Raw genomic sequence first — 23,418 nt, forward strand, 5'->3', positions numbered from 1 at the left:
AGAAGGGATCTTCAATCAGAGAGAACTACTCAACGTTAGCATTATTACACCAGCTGCCATCTTTACACAACGAAATTAAGGGGACGATTTACAGTGATTGTGGTTTCAGATATACGCCAGAAGCCAATTGGTCTTGGGCTGGTAGTGCAAAAAGCTATTTTCCTCAAGCTAATGTTCAAGTGTTGTTTTTTCAAATGGCCTCACAAAAAATTATAAAAAAATTTAAATAAAAAAATCATGTGATAAACCAGCACCAAGCAATATCAGTTTTCCATTTTCTACTTAAGAGAGAGACACAAAAACATATCACGTTACATATAAAAACATATCACAAACATGATTACATTTGATCCAAAACGCATTGAGAAAACAAAGCATATTTTTATGACTATTAACATTTTTTGCATGAACATTTTCGCGTCCCAAATTGTCATTACCGTAATGTTCCACTCAAGTTTTTTTTTCCATTATTCTCAACTACTTTAAAGGCACAATATGGGATTTTTTCTCCACTAGGGGTCGCTAACCTATTTACGATAACAAAGGCGTAGATTGATGACGCAACATTTGCTATGAATTATGGATTTTGTCGTCAACGTCAAGCCGACCGATCTAATAATGTATATGGATGACTGAATACATCGATGCTTTTATCATGACTGTGATATGAAGCAGTTCGGGATTGCTAAGAGACAGCTATCAGCTCCAAACGCGATGCGAGTCCCGCGGATATAAAAGGAATAACGTTATGGACATTTCATTCTACCGAACTACACGCAGAATTACTACTCACAGGTCAGTTTATTAGACAAATTAAACTTGTGAGGTAACGCAGCGCTGTTTCACTCGGTCTAACATTACACTATCACACTAAACTGCATTTGAATGTGTTGAAATGTATGTGTTAACGTTAGTTTGTCTGTATGAGACTAGCAGTAAGCTAGCTAGATCAACATTAGAATAACATACAGATCATATTCTAACATTTTATCATTGTTGAACTATATAACCTTGATTAGTTTTATGTAAATGTGCTCACCTGTTTAATAAAGTACATGTAGGAGTTGTCGAAGTCTCGGACGTGGAGCTCTCGTTTATATAGTGTCCATGGGAGCTCTCGACATCTCGAAAACACCGCGCTGATATTGATTCTCGGTTTAGTTCTCCTTTTTTATCCAAAGTCTGCTTGCCATGGTCCATAATGTTTGAACGAAACAACAACAGCGTGCAAATAGACATTGCGAACTACACAGTTGTCCGCGTCAGTTTGGTTACTATCAGAGGGCTCGTTCATAGCTCTGGTTGCCATGGCAGCACGAGCGGAAACCAGAGACAACACGGATATGACGCCATTGACGGCGACAAAACGGAAATAAAGACACGGTCCGTGTCTTCGAATTAAAATATTAATTTCTCTGGATTTAGAAGTTAATTGGAACTGTCGGGATAATGTAAATACACAATTTTAAAAAATATATAACATAGATATAGTGATTTTTTATATTTTTAAATAAAAAAAAATACATATTGTGCCTTTAACATAGTATACTTTAACTAATTTTATTCTGTTTTTTTATTATTATTAAATCACCATAAATTATAGTCCATACCACAAAGCTTCCATGATTTATAAATGCTTTACAATATTTCATTATTTATTATTATTTAATTTTTTTTGATAATGAGAATAGGGGAAATATTATGCTTAGTTCTTATGAAAATATCCCAATTGCAAAACATTTGTTTAGTCTAAAATAGACTTTATTTTCTCTATGCGGATTTAGATTTTAAGGTGACATGTGACCTGGACATGTTCTTGATAAGATTTCATGAGATTCACCCCAAAGCTGCATTTTAAAATTATAACTGCCATGGCAAAACATCCCATTAAATGTTCTTCTAAAAAAAAACATTGTGGACCTGACAAAAAAAAGAAAAAAAAAAGAAAGAATCCATGATTAAAAAAAGAAAGAAAGTAAAATATTAAACATGAAGCATGATATCTATGCCATTGCTGAGGCTCGTTCTGGGCAGACGGATCACGTTAAGAGGGGAAGAGGCCAGATCGCACAGCTGAAGTGCTGTTACTGGCTAACCCCAGACTTCAGCTGCACCGGGACGGGAAGGGGAGCGCAGAGCAGCCATTACTTTTTTAGTGATTGTAAAAAGTTCCAAAGGTCTTTGATCACCTGCAAGAAAACAAATGGGGGGGGGAGAGCGAGAGAGAGAGAGAGAGGAGGGGGAAAAGGATGAGTTGGTGAAGCTGGAACGGAGTTTCTCTGATGTAGCGACTCATTTGGATGGTTCATAATTAGAGCTGTGTGAGTCAGTTTGGATGAAAAACTCCACATTAGCGGAGCGTCTGGGGTATAACTACAGCGCCGAGCCCAGAGGAAGGGGGTGCAGTCCTTGTACATACCAAAGGGTATGACTAGTGCCTCTCTTTGACAAAGACATGTCTCACACCTCTTTGCCTGCTGTGCTCCCAAAGCCGTTTCTGCTCGAAAACACACTCTCTCACACACACACACACACACACACTCCACCCGTTGTACATCTGAGAGGACACCTGCGCAGCAAAGCCTGACACGCTCCAGCCTTGTTTCTAGAACCGGCGCACAGGGCGCAATGCATCAAATAGCTCATTACCGACCAAAACACGAAAACATGTAAACTCCGGTCCAATTCCTAGCGAGCTGCCTACTTTCTAAAGGGGCTTTCGCACCGGAGGAACCTTTTCATAGTTCCTAGAACTATTGGCGGAAGTATCCGGATTTTGCCGTGTTCGCACCGCAGGAACTAAGAACGATTTTAGTTCTAGGAACTCCTTTTGGAGGAACTAATTCAGCTCGTACTTCAGAGTAGGGTCTAAACCAGCACTATAGAGCATCACAGTCCCGCCCACAGCCGGTGCCGGAAGTAAAAATTCAATACAATTTCTCCATTGACAGTTGGGGTATAAGCCATAAAAACGTAACCATACATGGTAGACTTAAAACCAGCTACGGCTGTACTAAGCGATTGTATATGCTCATATAACCGCCAAAAGTTCATGGGGCACTAACCTTGTTTTGAGATAAATGCCTTTTATTCGCGATGTCTTGGAGAAGTACTTCATTACCCACAATCCTAAACAATCCCACAATCCCACAGTGATGCATCTGATTGGTGGAGCTCGTGTAAACCCCGCGAAAGTTCGTGAAGACTCAAGATAAATAGAAAAAAAAAAAAAAACTGTTGCGTTTTTTTTGCACTGTATCACTGATGTGACATTTGAACCGAGGAGTCTTCATATATGGTATGAGTCATATCAAGCATTTTATGATGCCACTGTCAAAACAATATTTAGCTTAGGCATACCCAGAGCCATAGAGAGCTCTTCATGCATTTACTGAACATTTGTGTAATAATTTATGGCAAGTTAATAAACTGAATATGATGCACTTTCTGGTTTGCTGACCTTCACTTTTTAATTTTCACTTGTTGTTATTAAGAAAATACATTAAATGTTATTAAAATTAAGGATGAACTATAACTTCATGAATAAAATGAGCATGGATCACAAGTGGGAAATTGTTGAGGCATTTGTCAGCAACCTGCCCGTGGGCCGCTGAAACTGATGAGCAGAACGCCGCGCGGACTGCCAGATCTGCACCCGTGAGCCGCGGACCACCAGCCATGCTTTCCAGTCTATTTACACAATTACTACTGAAAGAACTGCTATAAACGGCACAAGAAAAAGTTCGCGTGGCTGTCGTCAGATTTTAAAGTCGCTCTAAAGGCTCTTTCGCGGTTGTGGCTTCAGTCGACTTCAGTGAGGCGCGGTGGTTTATGGGATGAGTAGTTCCTTCGCTCGGAAATGAAAATATGTACACAGTCTTGTACCTTTGACTTTTTTTGGATTTTCTCGCCGTTTTTTCACTCGAAATGATATGTTGTATGCCTATGAGTTCAGCCGTAACTGGTTATCCTCAGACATGCTCTAAAACTCTTTAGATACGGATTTTCGAAAACGTCAATGGGAGAAATGAATGGGAAATTTACTTCCGGCACCGAAGCGCTCTCGGGCTGTGGGCGGGACTGTGATGCTCTATAGGAACTACCAGTGACGTTAGCGTGCGCTGATTGGCCGAATGCACGCGAAACACCAGCAGCCGCCATTTAAAAAAAAGCTATGTAAACACACAGATTATAGCCTTTATATTTACTCCAGAAACTAACTCATGGAAAACAACCTTTACGCTAAGGAGAAAATACAACGCAACTTTGAAGGGACCAAGCGAAACATGATTATGTATTTGTGCTCAGCTAGCAAAACTTGACATCAACCACACGGCATACGTGAATAACTTTTCATTGCTGTCTGTCTACTTTCTATGTATAAATAATAATAATAAAGTATTAGACATGACTGTTAGACAGATCGTAAACGAATGAACACGGAGAATGCGAGTGCTGTGTGGCTCTGGCTGGCGTTCTCAGCGCTGTCAAAATAAAGGTCTGCCGCGCCGTCAAAATAAAGCTGCGTTCGCACTACAAGAGACTTTGTCGCTGCATGTCGCCAGTGGTTGGCGGTGAGGTCGCTAGTGGGCGTTCCCACTACTGGTTGCCTAGTAATGTTTGTGAGTGACATTCACGGATGTTACTCCATGTTGTAGACAACAAATCTATTTTCTTGCCGCTACAAGCTAACATTTTGGAAGGAAAAGTCTAAATATAATGGAATCAGTACATAAAATGCATAATATTAAAGATGAATGAGAAACAGCGAGTGCTCTTTGCTATCGCGGCTATTTAACTGCAGCAAATGGGCAAATACTGGTCTTTCTGAGTTCACGAAATCATTCAGGCTCAGAGTCAGCACGGCGAGTACCACTGTATGTACACGAAAACATATAATAAATTATTGGATAGTTTCTGACTGCTAAAATAAACTTCTCATTCATCTTGCCTCGGTCGGACTCGGCACTGAAGAGTGACGGATCACGTGTACTCCACTGACTTCACTCCTATTGGTTGTCGCTCCCGAAAGTCGCTCTTCATTTGCATAAAGTTGAACAGATCTCAACTTTGTCGCGTCGCTGGACACACCCCATCCAGTCGACAACGGTCACTGTCGCGCGTGTCGCCGGAAGTCGCCCGCTCCCCATTGAAATGAATGGTATCGTGCCGCTTTGTCGCTTGTAGTGTGAACGGGGCTTAAAAGTCACAACAACAAGCGCGGTTTACGTCAATTCAGAGTTCCTACTGGCGGTGCGAATGCAACCAGGAAAACGTTCCTAGGGGAACCAAAACCATCCTGGTGACTAGTTCCTAGAACTACCTGGTGCAAAAGCCCCTTAAGGCAGCATCCTAACTGAAAAGGGACCTCATAAGTGATCTGGGGCCGGTTGCACCAGCTGTGCGTAAGTTATAACTTAGCCTAGTTTTGACGTAAATGGACACTAAGTTACGACTTACGCACTTCTAAATATTTTTGAGTTGCACCATTAAACTTAGTTGAAGCGTAACTCTACGTATAAACTAAATATTTACGGCAGCCTCCGATCAGGAGTAACGGATGGAATAAAATATAAGACAGACTGAACTGCATCAATATAAGCTCTTCTTTTACCTGACAGACTTCAATTCTTTAGAGATATATAATTATGCTGACATTTACACTCGCTTACATTTTAAGAGAGAGAACATTACGTGAAAAGATTACATTGTTAGCGGCTATCTTTAACACGAACCCGTCCTAAACAGCGCGCCGGTGTGTGCATCGGCCCATGTTGTGCATGTCAAATATCAGTCATAATCAATAAACGTAATTTCTTATGTTTTTTGTATCAATATTTATTTATTGATCCTTATTCATTTCATTTCAAATACAGTTTCTGAATGTTATTTACATATAAAAACACTTATGCTATTCATGATCAAGTATCGTATTTAATGAAAACTTATTTTTACCGTTAGTAACGTGAGGCAAAAGAATGAAGGATAAACTGAAATTCACAGCATTTCAACACAACATCTGCTCACGTATTTGAAGGCTGCTATTGGATCATCGAGGCTAAACGTCATATTATGCGACTACGCATTACTTTACGGAGAGCTTACGACCTACTAGCTACGTTCTGCCTTACGAACAAATGGAGCAACGGAATAAAGTTCAGAGTTAGTTACAAACTAGCTAGTAGTTACTAAGCCTCTAGTGTGGACTTTACGTTCCATTTTAAGAAAGAAATTACGAACGGCTGGTGCAACCCTACCCTGGAACCAGCATAATGCTCCTCAAGGGAAGCACATAAGGGACTCGGACTCAATTGAATTGATGATGAGCATAAAAATACAAAACACACAATTATTGGATAAAATAGTCCATTTTAATAGATTTACTGACAATTTTAGGTATTTAATAAAATGTGAATATATTTATAATCATCACTTGACACATTTAACATCTATTGGAATAGTGGTTTCTTCTGTAGCATGTCTACAATTCAAGGTCGACCGATATATCGCCATGGCCAATAATATCGGCCGATATTTGCCATACGTTTTTCTGTAGGGCCGATTAGTGTCAGAAGCAGGACTTTTATTTTGACAGTGCTGAGAATCAGTGCCTGCAGACGCGCTGGAGATCCCACTCTCCATCTTCATGCGTTTACTGTCTTTATTTAACAGTTCTGTCAAACAATTAAAATGCAAACATTGTAATATTTTTTTTCATATACTGTTGGCATTCAGCAAATATGCAAATTTGAAACAAGTCTATAGAATAAACTGTTAAATCATCTTGTGTGCATAGCCTGCATAAAAACGCATGTATTTTGTGTTTGATGGTCTGTCTATGCAAAGGATCAAAGCCATGTGAAATGCGGACAGGATAGTTCGGCTGTCACTTGACAAACACAAGTGATTATTTAATTGCATAAATTGTTATCCACGTGTAATTTAAATTATCTTTTAATTAAATAGTAGTATGACCTACAAAGAAATGTGAAGCGGCAATGTGTTTTAAAGGGGTAATGTGTAGCTCAAACAGTAGAGCATGACACAAATATAAACCTTGAATGAAATGCAAGTTGCTTTGGATAAAAGCATCTGCCAAGTGTGCTTAAATATATAAAAAAATAAGATTACATGCAAACAAACAAAATATTTGGGTAAAATGAGATCTTTTGTACCATTGGTACCACTAACACACACACACACACACAGACTCTCACACTGACATCTGCACCCTCTCGTGTGTAATTCATCCCGAGAAAATAGGAGCTACAGCAGACATGATAGTGCACTTTGCTTAAAAGAGAGATTTTTCTCTTTTGACCCAAGCGTGGCCATTTGTGAGGGCTGCTTTACACTACTGCAATATTTTAGGTCAACACCCAGCCTGACACATTCGACTGCAAAAAAAGCTCTAGACTAAAAGAGACAGCGAAAGAGGAATGAGTGAACGAGGGATGTAAATCACAGCTAAAGATGTCAGGCGTGACAGCTCCCCCCTGTTCTTTTGAATGCCAAGAGGTCAATCAGTACATATTTCATTTGCTGATAAAAAAAAGAGAGAGAGCGGCAGGAAGATCTCAGTATGCCACCCCCCAACCGGCCCACTAAGACAGAAGATGTTAAGGCCTAAAATATACTCAAATCAAGTATGTGAACGTAGATGCGATGGAGTTTTTAGCTAGATATCTTAATAAGACATTTCAAGGCAACTGTATCGCTCACTTGACTTGAGGTTTGTTTCTTCACAGTAATGGTAAACTTGACGTAGTTAAGTATGCCTTAAATTTCCACTTTACTTTTAACGTAAGAGGAGGTACGGTCATTTGTAACTTGAATGTGCGAGGCTTTCTGTATCATTCGTTTCCGTTCAAAAACAGGCCCTTACGCTGCTTGATATTGCAAACTGGTATTTGTCATGTTATTTTAATGTATAATCATAATCAAACACTGGCTTGTATTGCATATGGTTTTAACGTTTACAGCATTTTGTTATGCTTCAAGTTCTTAATCTATAGCGGCTAGTGAATCGCACATTCACTGAAAATGAGGTCGATTTAAATCAATGAAGTGGATATTTGAGTATGTGTCTGTATCTCTCTGCAGGCTGAAGAGCGTCTCATCTTCTGAGCAGAAGAATTTTAATCTTTTAAGTGGACAGTTCTTAAATAAGGAGGGTTGATACATTTTGTCAGGGTCATACATGCATTTTATGCAACGTAAGAACGCTAGAAATACTCCAGCCATAGTGTGACAGTGCTTCATGAAAAAAGCGATACTCACTTGTTTATCAGAGATCTTGAAAGCGCTTCTAGCGTAGTTCTCAAACTTCTGTTCCGTCTTTGGAAGTGCCCTCCCCTGTTTCAGAGAAACATATTTTTGCAGAAATGAAATGGCCCTTTTTCATCACTTGTGTCTCTCTGTTAAGTGTTGAGCTCATCCTGACTCGGAGCCAGAGCGCTGCTGCGGTGATGAACAGGGTGAGTCGTTGGGTGTTGGACGCACTTCAGTGAACTCGCATTTTTTTGTGGCCTTCACAGTAATTCCACTTCCCCTTATCTACAGCAGACCGAATGAAATCACACGGACACAAATCATCATATCTGCTCAACACAATCCATCCGCTGTATCCTTCCAGTTTCAAACTAGATATTACTGCACAACATACTAATCATCTCGCTCTCCAGTTTCTAAAGAGCGTGCAGCAGAGATGTCTTAAAGGAATATTACAGGGTTGCTGTTTTTTTTAACCGTCTGTCGATAACCACATACAATAAGTGACCCAATCCCTCAGAATATACACTACCGTTGTGTCAGTAAGCAAATTAATGTTTTCATTCAGCAGGGATGCACTGAATTGACCAATAATGACAGTAAAGATGTTATTTTTCAAATCAATGCTGTTCTTTTGAACTTTCTATGCATTAAAGAATCCTGATTTTTTTTTTTTTTATCATGGATTCCACAAAATATTAAGCATCTCAACTGTTTCCAACATTGATAATAAATCAGGATATTAGAATTATTTCTGAAGGATCACGTGATGCCGACAATTCAAAATAGAATAAAAATAGTTATTTTAAATATTTCACAATATTACTCATTTTACTGTATTTTTGATCCACTAAATGCAGCTTTGGTGAGCATAAGAGACTTCTTTCAAAAACATTAAAAGAATCTTACTGACGCCAAACTTTTGAATGTTAGTGTAAACGGTGCTGGTGAGAGAAGAGAATTTAGCATATTTAAAAATCAAATACTGCATATGTAAAAGGGTAACTCTCACCAAAATGCAACCTAGGGTCTTTTTGTTAATCTACCCGAGGCAAACTTTCCTTTAAAGGGGTGGTTGATTGTGATTTAACTTTTTTCATTTTAAATGGTGTGTAATGTTGCTGTTGGTGCATGAACAGTATCTGCAAAGTTGCTGCGCTGAAAGTTCAACGTAAGCAGAGATATCGTCTTTTAAAAATCAGGAAGTTTAATGCCTACAAAAACGACTCGAATGGGACTACAACGAGATACTTCCCGGGTTTTATACGTAACTAACCCATGCAAAAAAGGGGGCATGGCCATATTTCTGCGGCTTTGTCGAAGAGGAAGAGTTATAGTGGAGAGCTGTAGCCATGCCGTCGAAAGTGTGTTATTTTCACCCAGCTGCCAGGTCTTCTGTGTTCGGGCTTCATACGGACGCTGTAGTTCGTCAACAATGGCTAAAATTTATGTTTGATTATGTTCCTGAAAATTTCAATCGTAAAAGCTCTCTGTGCTGCGCATTTTACGGAAGACAGCTTCCAGAATCTCCACGAATTCAATGCCGGATTCAACAAGAAACTGTTACTAAAACATGAAGCAGTTCCAACTTTAAAACCAGAGGCAGCAGTTGTTGGGCCACAACCTATAAGTAAGACTTAATAATGTTTCCATGTATATTTTATGACGTAATTTTTCGATTTGATCAAGAACGTAAACCAATGCCAACGCTGTTTGTTTATAGCCAGTTAGTTCGATGCTATTTTGTGTGTATAAGACAAACGTGTATAAAGTTAAAAAAAATGATATGTAATCGCAACAGCAAACTTCAGCTGCTGAAGTTAAAACAATAACTTTAAAAAACGGTATTACTCATTCATTTATTCAGTTATATTAAATGTTTAATCAGGAGAAAACCGTATCTCAAAAGCTAACAAGCAGCAGTAGCATTTTCAAGTAACAGCGTATCGAAATTCTTATATAATAATAGTAGATTAGAATAGAATAGAATAGAATAATAATAATAAAAAAAATTGTACCATTCAGAAACGTTTTGTAAGAGCCGTGTTTGCTGAGGTTGCTTGACTCTCTTCATTGCCGCTTTCTGGGTCTGATTCTGGCTCAAACTGATACGGCAGTATTGACACCATTATTTACATTTGACCGGAGCACATGCAACTTTCGCCCGTAAAGGTAATGGGCGTGAAGTTTCCGGACAACATGCACTACGCAGTTTAGCCAATTACAACACACCGGCCCAACTAACCAATCTGAGCCCATTGCCTGTTTCTGAGGGAGTGGTTTCATAGAATCAGGAAGTCAACCGGTCGTTCAAATGACAGAGGAGAAAGCGGCTTACAATAAAGGTGAAATTTATGAAAAATAAGACTTAAAAAAAAAAAAAAACCCCGAAGACATGTTATATTGCACCCCATAAACACAATCATGCAAAGAAAAAAAGCAGTAAACCACCCCTTTAAAAGCATAATTAGAATGGAAACGGCATTTTAAGTCTGACCGTATTTTTGTTTACGGTCAAATTGCCTTTTGAATGGGAGTGCTAGGGGCACGACTATGATAGCATCAAAAATCGCTATTTTTAAAACACTAAGAAGGCTCGACACAACATGAAACTGTGCTGGAAGTATCACCAGGGGCTCTACACATGAACTCCAGCATTGAGAACATTGTTTGTGTACAGAGTTACACAGAGCATTTTGTCAGTCAAAAACAGTCGATCTCCGAATGCAACGTAACAGGGAGGAGAGTAAAGAAAGCTCCTACAGCTTAGTTCCATATAAATTCACAGATTATTTGTTGTTTTGTCGTTAGTGAAAATCAATATTGACCTTGTATTTGAAAAAGGATCCTCATATAACAAACAATACTAAAATTCAGAGTCAGTTCATTCGCATTTCGGAGATCGACTATTTTTGACTGACAAAATGCCGGCGGACACATCTACAGTGAGTTGTTCAAAATCTTTCTTTTTAGTAAATTCTGTGTACATAAAACAATGTTCTCAATGCTGGAGTTCATGTGTAGAGCCCCTGGTGATACTTCGAGCACAGTTTCATGTTGTGTCGAGCCTTCTTAGTGTTTTAAAAATAGCGATTTTTGATGCTATCATAGAAGTACCCCTAGCACTCCCATTCAAAAGGCAATTTGACCGAAAACGAAAATACGGTCAAACTTAAAAGTGGCGTTTCCATTCTAATCATGCTTTTAAAGGAAAGATTGCCTCGGGTAGATTAACAAAAAGACCCTAGGTTGCATTTTGGCGAGAGTTACCCTTTAAACATCTACTTGTACTATTGCCTGCTTGGATTCCTAGTACTTGTACTGTTCGTTTTGACAAACTGAGGAATGAATCAAAACTATGGTCTGGTACTCAACAGCACATCACACGTGCGGTAAATAAATATTTAGTTAACGGGAGGGGGGATCCTAATTATCCTAATTATAGCATTATAGCATGTGACTGTCATGGTGTGTAAAAGAATCAGTGTCAGTTTCAAAAACATACCGATGCCATGAGAGACTCGCGATGATCAGAAGGCTCTTACGAAGCGGAGGATGTGAGAATGAAGAGGGTCAGTGGTCGGGGGTACTGAGTGAATGAGAGGAAATGAGCAGGTGGACTCAGAAAGGCTGGTTAATCCCGATATGCTGATGTCATATAGCTGGTCATTCCCCCTCCGGCCTTCAACTCAGACGCCTCATTAACATCTGACCATCTCATCATCTGCTAAGTCAGCGTACTTACTGTTAACACGCGGCATGTGTGCGTGTTTGTATGCATGTCAGGGCTAAAGCATGTGTGTGATTACGGGAGAGAAATGCATCCACAGTTAACAGAGAGACACATTTTAATGTGGAAGCGAATATGATGAGTATTCGTACCTCTTTAGATGCTGATGTAAGTTTGTCTTTGACCTCGCTAAGGCTGGGAGTGCTGGGACTCTTCCCAGAAGGCCCTGCTGGAGACTTGTCTTTTACTTTCTGTGGTGTCTGTAAATAAGAAAAATGCAAATCCTGTTAATCTAGACAAGTTTCAAACACACAGCAAAGGGTCACACATCTCATGCTAGATATTGACAACAAAAGGCATACATAAATATAGCATACACCAACAGCTCCTTGACTCGTCCTGTTAACCATTAGTCTAGTCTAGCCCAGACCTCTGCACTAATGACAGCACCCTTTGACAAATTTAGAGGGGTACAAATGATCCTTTTATTGCTTCCATGCAGGAGAGAACAAGCCCAAAGCTCTTAGATGTGGCGGTGGGACGGCCGCTCTGCCAAGAGGAGGAATAAACCACTTGTTTTCAATGACAAGACCCTTATTTCCAACACCTTCGTGTTATATAGCAACTTAACAACTTAATGTATCAGTATCACACAATTTATTTTATTATATAATAATGCTATATTGTATTATATAGTAATAATATATGAATGTCCTTTAATACAATAACCAGAGATGCAGCAAGGTTTTCTCAAAACTAACATTTTACATTTATTCATTTAGCTTGAACCAAAGGCATGTGTCTTATCCATTGCGCCACCACCACCACCCCCACCCCCACCCCTAACATCACATTTCAGTCATTTTTGCAATTTACTGACATTTCAGAGCTTATATATTTATATATAAAATCACATTTAATGTCCAAATCCCCTATTTATTTATTTATTTATTGTTATTTTCAGTTACATATTTACTTTTTGTGTTTATTCTTTTTTTTTATCTATTCCTTTTTTATATACATTTTTTCTCTTTCCCTTCTTTATTCTCAGACTTTTGCCTTATATTTATATACTGTATATTAGGATACATGACAGATAGAGAGGTACACATGCACAACTTCACACACTTCTCATCACATGTAAAACCAAACTTTGTTGTTTCGATGTTTCAGATTTGTTTTGCATTTACAATGTTGTCTCACTATGTCCGACATAGTTTAAAAGAATTCAGATCTTCTCGGGTCCTGAAAAAATGGCTACAGTGCATATTTCTCAGTGGAATCATAATGGCAAAAAATGGAATCATAAAAAGGTTCAGGTTTTGGACGGAGTTGATGTATGAAGTCATGTGATGTATCAAGTACACACAGGTGCTCGGATGGCTCACACGGTCTGCGTTGGTGCTTTAAAGGTAAAATGTTTTACGTGCTCACTGACGCTCTGTCATAGTATAGAAGGTCTGAGATATTGTGAGGGCAAAGTCTGTATTATTACAACTTGCTAAAGAATCTGGAATCTAAAAGAGCGGGTCTGTGTCTACTCATGGGGCACAGGTGTGTGTCCAGCTTTCAGCAGAAAGATACTGTCCCTCTGCAGACTGGTGTAAGCACACACACACACACACACACCCACAGTGGCCTGTCCATGCATGCAGCGCAGCCAAGAATCCACACTGATTGCAGGGTTACATTGATGGACAGAGCCTTGTTTTTCACAGCGAGCGAGAGAGAGGTAGTAATAGAGGGAGGAAATGGAGATGGAAAGCATGAAGACTTCTAACATATGGAATTAAATGAATGCTTCAAATGACCTCAGAGCATTTTAAAGCGAACCCAAAAGAGACCATCGTGGAAGGAATGCTAAAAATGGATACTGAACAACAGTGTTGTTAAATAATAAGAATTGTAATAAAGCTGAAATAAAAAATATTCAATGAACCAATTAAACAAAAAAAAAACAAAAAAAAGCTTCAATGTCATTGGGATATGCTGATATCTAGGCAACTAGATGAAATAAAGTAAGCTGAAGTACTAAAAAAGTACTATTCAGGTAAACATCCCTCAAGAATGCTCCAGAACTTTTGGTCGTGCAAGATGAAAGTGGAAAGTGAGAGAAGAACATAAAGTAAAGGACAATGTCTTCCAGTCTTGCTTTGCAAGAACACAATAAATAATCCCCTTTTCCTCTGTAGCGATTGACGAGCATGCGATAGATCAAAAGGTATCAGATTAAAGGACAAACGCACTCACAACACACACACACACACACACACACACACACACAGGACTGGCAGAGGGCCAGAGAGGCCCGGTGTGGTGCAGTCATTATATAGCAGGGCGTTTTTGTGTGTTGGGAAAGGACAGCTGTAGAGTTAAGACAGCTGACAGACAGAGAGTGCAGCGAGCTTTTTAATCTACGCCAGACACTGATTACAGATGCCAGGGGACGGCACTTAATCATTAGCACGCTAGCATTTGATGTAATCAGCTGTCCTCAATACACACACACACACACACGCGTGATCAAGCACATAACTTCAAAACTTTACTGGCCTTTAACAGTCAGGGACATTATGAAGGGTCTTGTGCATTGTCCGCCTCTCTTATACACTAATGTAGTTTTTATGTATGTTATGACAGGTAACTGTCTCTGCTGCCCAATGGGAATCGACTTTACAAGCGTTCATATAGCAGTCATGTCAACCTCTTCTCTGCGCCCATTGTCAAAACTCCTAACGTACACTGCCACACGTATAACAAGAGACTCAGCAACTATTTATAATGATTATATTTTATGTAAATATACTAGCGGTCAAACGTTTGAGGTTGGTAGATTTGCATTTATTTGATTGAAAATACAGTAATATTGTGAAATATTAAAACTGAAAATAAATTGTAATTTTAATATATTGTAAAAAAAAAAAAATGTCCAGTGATGCAAAGCATCATTACACCAGTCTTCAGTGTCACATTATCCTTCAGAAATCATTCTAATATGCCGATTTACAGCTCAAGAAACATTTCTTATTATTATCATGTTGAAAACTGCTTAAGATTTTTGTGGATTTTTTTTTTTTTTTTTTGGGATTCTTTGATGAATAGAAAGTTCAAAAGAACAGCATTTATTTGAAATACTATTTCTGCAACACTAGAAATGTCTTTACTGTCACTTTGATTAATTTAATGTGTACTTGCTGCATGAAAGTATTAAATTCCTAGGGTGGCATAAAGATTCAGTGTTAAAAAAATGTGCCTATCAAAAAAATAAAAAAAATAATTGTAATGTAGTCGGCTGCATTTTCACTCAAGTCTCAAGTCAGTGGAAATGCAAGTGAGTACACAGACCATTATGTTGAAAAGAGGTAATCAAGTGACCAACCACAATTCACCTTTTTTTACACACCAAAAATCTCACATTCTCAAATCTCAAATCAGTCAAAGTGGATTATACAACAGTGCAAAAGGATAATATTGCCAAAAATCAGCCAATCAGAATGGAGACTGCCATTTTGAGTAAGTTTTCACCAAAATATGGTCAATGAACAGTCTGTGTTGTGTCTGAGGTTGACTAACAAAACTAAAACAACTTGACTGGACATTCTTGTATACTTTATGAGAGCCATTCACAGATGAAAGCATCTTACAGTTATGTCCCGTACTATTGTACTAAACTTGTTTCTACACGCAAATACAGTCTTATGAAGCATTCCACAACTGTTCGAGCGTGTCATTGGGAAATGCGAGCGATTTCTCTTCATGCATTCATCCAGATATACAGCGCTCCGTTGGGAGAATGTAATGAGCCAGCCACGCTTTAATGACAGAGCGCTCGGTTTCCGCTCGCCTCATGGCCTGCAGGGACACCCGGCAGCTCCAAGCCCTAATGATTTCTAATGGCAGAGGAGTGGCAACCGGAAACAAGGGTGTGGAGAACGACGAGTAGGAGTGGCCGACCGGAAGCAGAAGTGCAAAGAAGTGCCAGAGTTTGAGAAAGATGGGAGGATGTCTGCTCGACTATCTAATCTCGTAAGGTGTTTTAACAACCACCGTCTTGCACCAGAACGTAGCCATTATGGAATTAGCCAAAAGTGGGTGCGCGCGCACACACACACACACACACAGCCCCCTGGGTGTTTCTATAACAGTAGGTAATTAGTGCTCCTCACGTCAGGCATCTAAGATGCTAATAACATGCTTACAGAGTCTTACATTGTTAGGTCAAGTGAACTGCCAGCGGGAGCGATGGGAAACTCATTTAGACATTATGTGGGTGCTTACGTGTTTAAGGTGGTCCGGGTTTGAATGCCAAAACCAAAGGTCACACTGAAAAGGTATATAAACCTGTCCTGAGGGTGTGTGTTCCAGGGGTCAAAGGTCAGACAAATTTAGTGGTGAAAGCTCAGTCTTGCTTTTGTTAGTCACCTGCCTTTCTTGTCACCCGCAAAAGTCACACAACTTGCCCTCTTAGGTAATTGGTCATTGGGTATGTGAAATCACTTTGGGATGTTTGAAAGGCAAAGCTTGATGGACATTTACGAGCATATTTCAATCCGGTAATTCCTCGAGCACTCAATAGAGCGTTACACAGTGACCTCCCACTTTTTAATTGCTCCTGGTTCGGGATTGTTTTTTTACCAGTAATTTTCTCCAATTAGGCATTTGAAAAGCTCTGTGATGAATTGCTAAATAAATTAAAAAAATAATTAAAACCTATTGATTTATTGACTTTATTGATTATTTGTCCATTGCATATGTAATGGCCTTTGCTTTGGCAAGATAGAAAATGTATGGAGAAAATGAATGATATTTTTACTTCCCAATGGTTGTCCTCAAGTTCTCTTCTCTCTCTGTGCATGTCTTTGAAGAACTCTCACTGTGTGTATCGTTCCTGTTCCTGCGTCTTTCTGAATCAGCACCACAATTATGGTGAAAAAAATCGACATCAAAGAAAATGTAACCCCACACAACTGCGTGTGCACCGGTCAAAGGAGGAAATTTTGTGATTAGAAGAAAGTCTGGCGAATGCATTTCAGATTCCAAACATCGGTCACCCTGCCAGAAGGCCGTGGCTTTGAGAGTAGTTTGTTGTTTTAAAGCAGACCACAAATGACCCTTCAAATTGGACGTTTTGGGATTGTTGCCACCAGCAGCTAGTTAAGTGCGCTTCACCATTTCCTTGCATGGGAAAATACGATGTCCCTTTTCCATGACCTAAAAGAAAACCTTTGAATGTCAAGATGTTTTTCTCTAATGCGCTTGATTATTAAAAGTGTATTAAGTGCATTCACTCCAAAAAAAAAAAAAGGCTTTGGGATCGTCGTGTCCTCTTAAGACTGGGCGGTTTTCAGCTAATCACAGCTGGAGTTTTGAATGCTGTTGCACACATTTATCTTTAGGGGCACTGCTGGTCTAATTCACATTTTGCTTTTGGCGGTGTTGGTTGATCGTAAACAAAGACAGGCCGTCTCATTATCCCGTGGTTTTCTCTGTGAGGCTGCCATGTCGTCGGCGCTCTAAACTGCACCTGGAACGTTTGGTAAGAATTACCTCTGGCATCCAACGGTGGACCTTGGCTTTTGGTTGGCACGGCTTGGCAATTTGGGAATGGGATGTGAACTGAATACCAAAAACTGAAACCCAGACGGCTCCTGACCCAAATGAACTTATCCTAAAGTAGATCTGGGCAGTATGACGGGATATACTGTATGACCGTAAAATGACTTTGAATCAAACTTGACTGTATTGGGATAGTATACCATTACCATGAAATAAAATGACTTATAGCATTATTGATTTGAAGATTTTAGTCATACCACACACATATATCCAGCAGTGTTGCTTGCTTTTTTCAAAGTAAATAACTTACCTGGGTTTGGGGCTTCCCTGATGTCCCCGCTTTCTTGTCTGAAGAGCCGTTCTGCTTATCCGCACTTTTCTTCTTCTCTGGGGTCTGGAAAAAATGACAAAGAGAAAAATCCCAGGTTAAAATGAGCAGAAAAAACATATTTAGCACGTGTCAAAGACAGAGCTGCTCCAGTCACCTGTCATGCTCAGCGTTAGAATCATAACAGCGGATAATGTTTGTGAATTGAGTGATTCTGACGGCTTTGTTCTTCGGTGATGTAACACAATACGCTTCTCGGATGTTTTGTTTTTTTCAGTCAGGCTGTCAGAGAGCCGTGATGAAAGAGAGCAGTAATTTGTAGAAAACGTAGCCTGTTTAGTCACGGCCTGAAGGGACCACAGGACAGTCATAGCTCTATAACTCTATACATTAGGAGAAAATAAAGATGAGCAAACGAAATCTGGATGGGAGAGTTTACACTTTCCATGAACTCCTTTGTGTATGTGTGTTATGTATCATTATGCCTTATTTACCTTATTAACTAGTTATATGGTTATACAGGAACTAAGTTAGTACATTATAGAACCTATACATAGTATATAGTATAGTACAATCTAGTTTATAGCCATTCATTAAAATGCATTACACACTTTAAAGGTGCAAACATGAATAAGCCTGCATTATCTTTAGAAAAAGATGCATCATCCCACTTTTCTCGTTTATAATGTGTAATTTGAACAGTGCTTTATATACAGAGTTCATAGAAAGTGTTTGGGCCTGATGGGACAGAGGTAGAGATTGAAAAGCTGTGAGAGGAGAAGAAAGCATTCAGGACGGAGGGATCAGAGGAGATGTGGAGTGTGTGACAGAAGTGCTCATCTGTCGTTCCCCCTCGGGGCAGGAATCAGTCCTCACAGAGCAGGTATGTGCCCGCTTTGATCTCTAAACACACATACAAAAACACACTGTCACGCTCTCTCAGACATTTAAATACACAGCAGGGTTATTGGGTTTTAGGAGGGTTGTCGCTTTCAGTTTAGTTCCCGAGTTTGAATGGTGCATAAATTGTTTCAATTGTGATTTTCACTACATTACCGTTCAAAAGCTTAGATTCGGAAAGATTTATTTATGTTTTTTAAGTCTATTATGCTCTCCAAGGCTGCATTTATTTGATCAATAATACAGTAAAAACAATATTATTGTAAACCAATATTATACCCATTTACTTTTGTAATTACTTTGAAATGTAATTTATTCCTGTGATCAAAGCTGAATTTACAGCATCATCACTACAGTCTTCAGTGTCACATGATCCTTCAGAAATCATTCTAATATGATGATTTACTGCTCAAGAAACATTTCTTATTATTATCAATGTTGAGTACAGTTGTGCTGCTTAATATTTTTGTGGAAACCATGATTTATTTGAAAAAAAAAAATTTTTTTAACATCATAAATGTCTTTAACGTCCCTTTTCATCATTTTAATGCATCCTTGCTTTCTTATTCATATTAATTCTCTGACCTAAACTTTTGAATGGTAGTGTATATCTATAAAATGATTGCTTTTAGATAAAAATGGACATTAATAGCAAGATCTGAGCTACTTGAACCGGATCTAAACCAGGTTGGATTTATCTGGATTTCTGAAACTCAGAGTTTGTTCAGCTTGCTTTGTGTAAGGCCACTGGATTGCAAGTTTTAAAAACAACAACAAAAACAACTTAGTATTTAGTTTTTGTATTTAGTACAGGTTTTTTTTGTTTTTTTTTAAATCAAATTATTTAAAGCATTTTTAACTGACAGTATCTGTCATTTCTTTATATCAGATTCTTCAAAGAAGACATGCAGTCATCAACACATGTAAAAGAGAACGAGAGCAAGTGACGGGTAGAGAGGTGAAGTCATGCTGTCTGTGAAGCTTCCTAGTATACATGTGATCATTATGCTCCAGACAGATGAAAACAGACAGACAAGCGAAGGACGCAAACAAGGCATGATAAAGATGACAGAAGACACTGGGGTTTTATAAATGTGACGTGAGAGAAGAAGGATATTTGTTACATGAAGAGACAGACAGAATGTAAAGTGCTCTATAAACTGATGGAATAATAACAGGTGGTGATGAATGTGTGATGGGGGTAACTCTCCCCCCTCCCCCCCCCCCCTCCTCCTCCTCCTCCTCCTCCTCACTCTCTCTCTCTCTCTCTCTCTCAGGCAGAGACTGGCACCTGCTGGTCAATCTGTTGTTCATTTGAATTCATTCAGGGCAGCAGTGGTAACATGCAGCAATATAACATACACAACTGTTCAAAAGTTTGGGGTCAATAAGACATTTTTATTTATTTATACTAAGACACACTAAATTGATCAAAAGCCATTTATAATGTTACAAAGGAAAGGCAAATAAATGTTGTTCTTTTGAACTTCCTATTTATCCTTACAGACCCAAAACTTTTGAAAAGTCACGTAAAACACAGCATTTCCTCTTTCCTGATTCTATGAACAGCGAGAAACGGCAAGACTCACTTTTTGAGGGGTTTTGATGGGGCTCTTTTCAACAGTCTTTTCTTCTTTGTCGTTGTCCCTGAAAAGGAAAAACAGACAGAACTGCAGACGTTTCTTTGACTTAAAAATGATCCCTCACAAAGTTAAATCTTGTTCAACTTTATTGATTGTAAGACTTGTTAAACTTTCAACAGAGCATAAGTTACAACGGAGTTCTCACTCTTCGTCATCATCATCGTCGTCATCATCGTCATCATCTTCCTCGCTGTCCTCATCTTCATCTGAGTCCATTTTCAGCTTTTTCTAAAAAGACAGAACACCATCATTGGAAAAAGATTTATAAACCTGATCATTCTGGTACTAAAATCTATTCTACCAAGAGAGCGGCGGGCTGCTAGAGCCAAGAATAACCAAACTATATTATTTTAATAAATATATTAAAGGGTAAGTATGAAATATTTAAATAAATAATAAATATTTAAAGTATAAAATACATTCTCTTCAGCCAATTTATTGTTCACTGACTACTATCAGTATGCCATCCGTGGGTTTCTCTCCCCCAAAAGTGAAACACTGAGCCCCCAGGAACCATCAAAACATTAAAGGGTTAGTTCACCCAAAAATGAAAATTCTGTCAGTAATTACTCTCCCTCATGTTGTTCCAACCCCGTAAGACCTTCATTCATCTTCGGAACACAAATTAAGATATTTTTGATTAAATCTGAGAGCTGGCTCACTCCTCCATAGGCTTCTAAGACACTATAACTTGCTGGCCCAGAAAATGGATTAAAGACATCGTTAATGTAGTCCAAGTGACTCCAGTGACTCAATCTTAAGTTTATAAAGCGACGAGAATACGTCTGTGTTGCACGTCACCACGTATCACACACATGACCAGCGTCGCCCAATAGTAAGCCTACGTGGTGACGTGCAACACAGACGCGCTGCGCTTAAACTATACGTGAAAAGACTCGAGGCCCAGAGAGAAGGAAATGAAAAGTGGAATAAAGTCGTTATTTTTGTTTGTTTTTGCGCACAAAAAGTATTCTCGTCGCTTTATAAACTTAAGATTGAGCCACTGTAGTCACTTGGACTATATTAACGATGTCTTTACAGGGTGTCTACAGATATAAACAAGTTAAATTTAAGACTTTTTAAGACCTTTTTAATGCCACTTTGAATTAAATTTAAGACCAAACCTGTGATGGAAATACACATTATATTCCATGCGTAGTAATATTTAACCTAAGTAATTGAAATAATTTAATATTCACTCAGGGCCTGAATTTCATTTTGGAAAATGGGAGGGAAATCCCCCCTTAGGTGAATCTTATGGGGGGGAATTTTTAATTTGAGGGGGGAGTTTAGACTTTTTTTTTTTATTACATGTATCTCGCCTAATGTATGCTCACTCATTGCATTTTTACAATGGGGTAATTTTGGTCTTAAGAATTTACACAACACAAGGAAGCTTGATTTCAATCTTTGAATTAAATTGAAAAAAGTAGCACAAATAAATACAATAGAATAAAGATACCAATAAATAGAAATAAAGAGAAAAGTTTTTGCTTAGGTCTAACACTAGTATTCAGAAATACTACAGAGACTGAATAAAGTAATCAAATGTAAAATAACACTGGGTAGTATTTTAGTCCTGACTAAATTAAATACATAGGCTATTAATCCTGATTCCTTAAAATGAAAGCTATGGTTTGTTGTTTTGACAACCAAATGAATGACAGACACATATGGCTGCTGTCCCTTTAAGAGCTAGTGCACGGATCCTGTGTTCATTATACGGTCACGTGCGATTTATGCTTATTTAAGACATAACCGACTGTGTTTAGAGGATACTCACCAAGACCAAAATTAACATCATTTTCGCATGTTTTTGACTGTTAAAGCGATCAAATCCACGAAAAATAACTTTTGTTACCCGCGAGCTGTTTGTGAGGCGGCTTTACTCTATGTATGTGTGAAAAAAAACATCTCTCAGACAGCGCGCAAGTATAGTTTCAAATCGCGTGAATGTTTAAACTGGTAAAACTTTAAAAGACGTGCAAATGGTAAACTTTAGTTACTCATGATGCAATGCTGGCCCGATTATGCAAGTGACAATTCCGTCTATCCCGACTCCCGAAACCCATACTATCGCCGCCTGGAGCTCTTAACGAGCTGATAGAAGACCGAAATTCGAGCCCCGCACTACTTGTTTATTGAACTAAAATCAATGTAACATTTGCAATCGTGAGAATATTCAGCAAAATAGCTCCCGTCATGTTATGTTACTTAACTATATCACATGTTATAAATAAAAAAACTGAACATTTTGAATTTTTACCTCAGTAAGTTTCTTCTGGGATTTTTTTTTATGTTTGCCGTTATGCTCATTTGTCATAAAATCTAATCAAAGAGACAAGCAGCGCGAGCCTCAACAGCGTTACCAGAAAAAGCCTACATTATCATTATCAATAGCTGTTTATGTAATAAAATCTGAATCATTCTCGCGATTCGATGCTTCACTGGTTATTTGACGGATATTAGGTCCGTCAGACTGGAGAAATCTTAGCGGTAACGTGACCAGAAATATTTAAGACCTATCGAATCTGAATTTAAGACATTTTAAGACTTTTTAAGGCCTTTTATTAGGAAAACTTTATTTAAGACATTTTAAGACTTTTTAAGGACCCGCGGCCACCCTGCTTTAATACATTTTCTGGGCCAGCAAGTTATAGTGTCTTAGAAGCCTATGGAGGAGTGAGCCAGCTCTCAGATTTAATCAAAAATATCTTAATTTGTGTTGCGAAGATGAACGAAGGTCTTACGGGGTTGGAACAACATGAGGGTGAGTAATTACTGACAGAATTTTCATTTTTGGGTGAACTAACCCTTTAAGAGTGGTCCGCTCAGATCCGTCAATCTCTTTCCAGCTCAACCTATAGTGAGAGTTTGGGGCGTGGCTTCAGTAGCAGGCGGAGCCAGAGGGGGTTTAGCCGGTGTGGGACCATGGTTGACGCGTTATATGGGAAAAGACAGTGCAGTGTTTGGGGAAAGGAGTGCAAGCC

At 38.8% G+C, this 23,418-nt stretch overlaps 1 protein-coding gene across 2 annotated transcripts in view; it reads right to left on the reverse strand.

Moving 5' to 3' along the window:
- Window positions 1-289: 289 nt before the first annotated feature.
- The window catches only part of npm1b (nucleophosmin 1b), a 31,271-nt gene continuing 8,142 nt past the window's right edge, over window positions 290-23,418 (reverse strand). Inside the window, exons 6-12 of one of the 2 annotated variants that reach the window (XM_082177132.1) lie at window positions 20,574-20,656; window positions 20,375-20,432; window positions 17,868-17,951; window positions 12,154-12,261; window positions 8,281-8,355; window positions 1,534-2,189; window positions 290-480 (exon numbers count right to left, since the gene is read on the reverse strand). In XM_082177132.1, the coding sequence (XP_082033258.1) occupies window positions 2,145-2,189; window positions 8,281-8,355; window positions 12,154-12,261; window positions 17,868-17,951; window positions 20,375-20,432; window positions 20,574-20,656 (453 nt within the window). In that variant the 3' untranslated portion in view covers window positions 290-480; window positions 1,534-2,144. Of the gene's footprint in view, window positions 481-1,533; window positions 2,190-5,234; window positions 6,675-8,280; window positions 8,356-12,153; window positions 12,262-17,867; window positions 17,952-20,374; window positions 20,433-20,573; window positions 20,657-23,418 lie in introns of those variants that run through there. The other variant, XM_082177133.1, reaches the window with a different exon arrangement.

This window comes from Leuciscus leuciscus, assembly GCF_965113295.1.
Source record: "Leuciscus leuciscus genome assembly, chromosome: 8".
NCBI classification, from domain to species: Eukaryota; Metazoa; Chordata; class Actinopteri; order Cypriniformes; family Leuciscidae; genus Leuciscus; species Leuciscus leuciscus.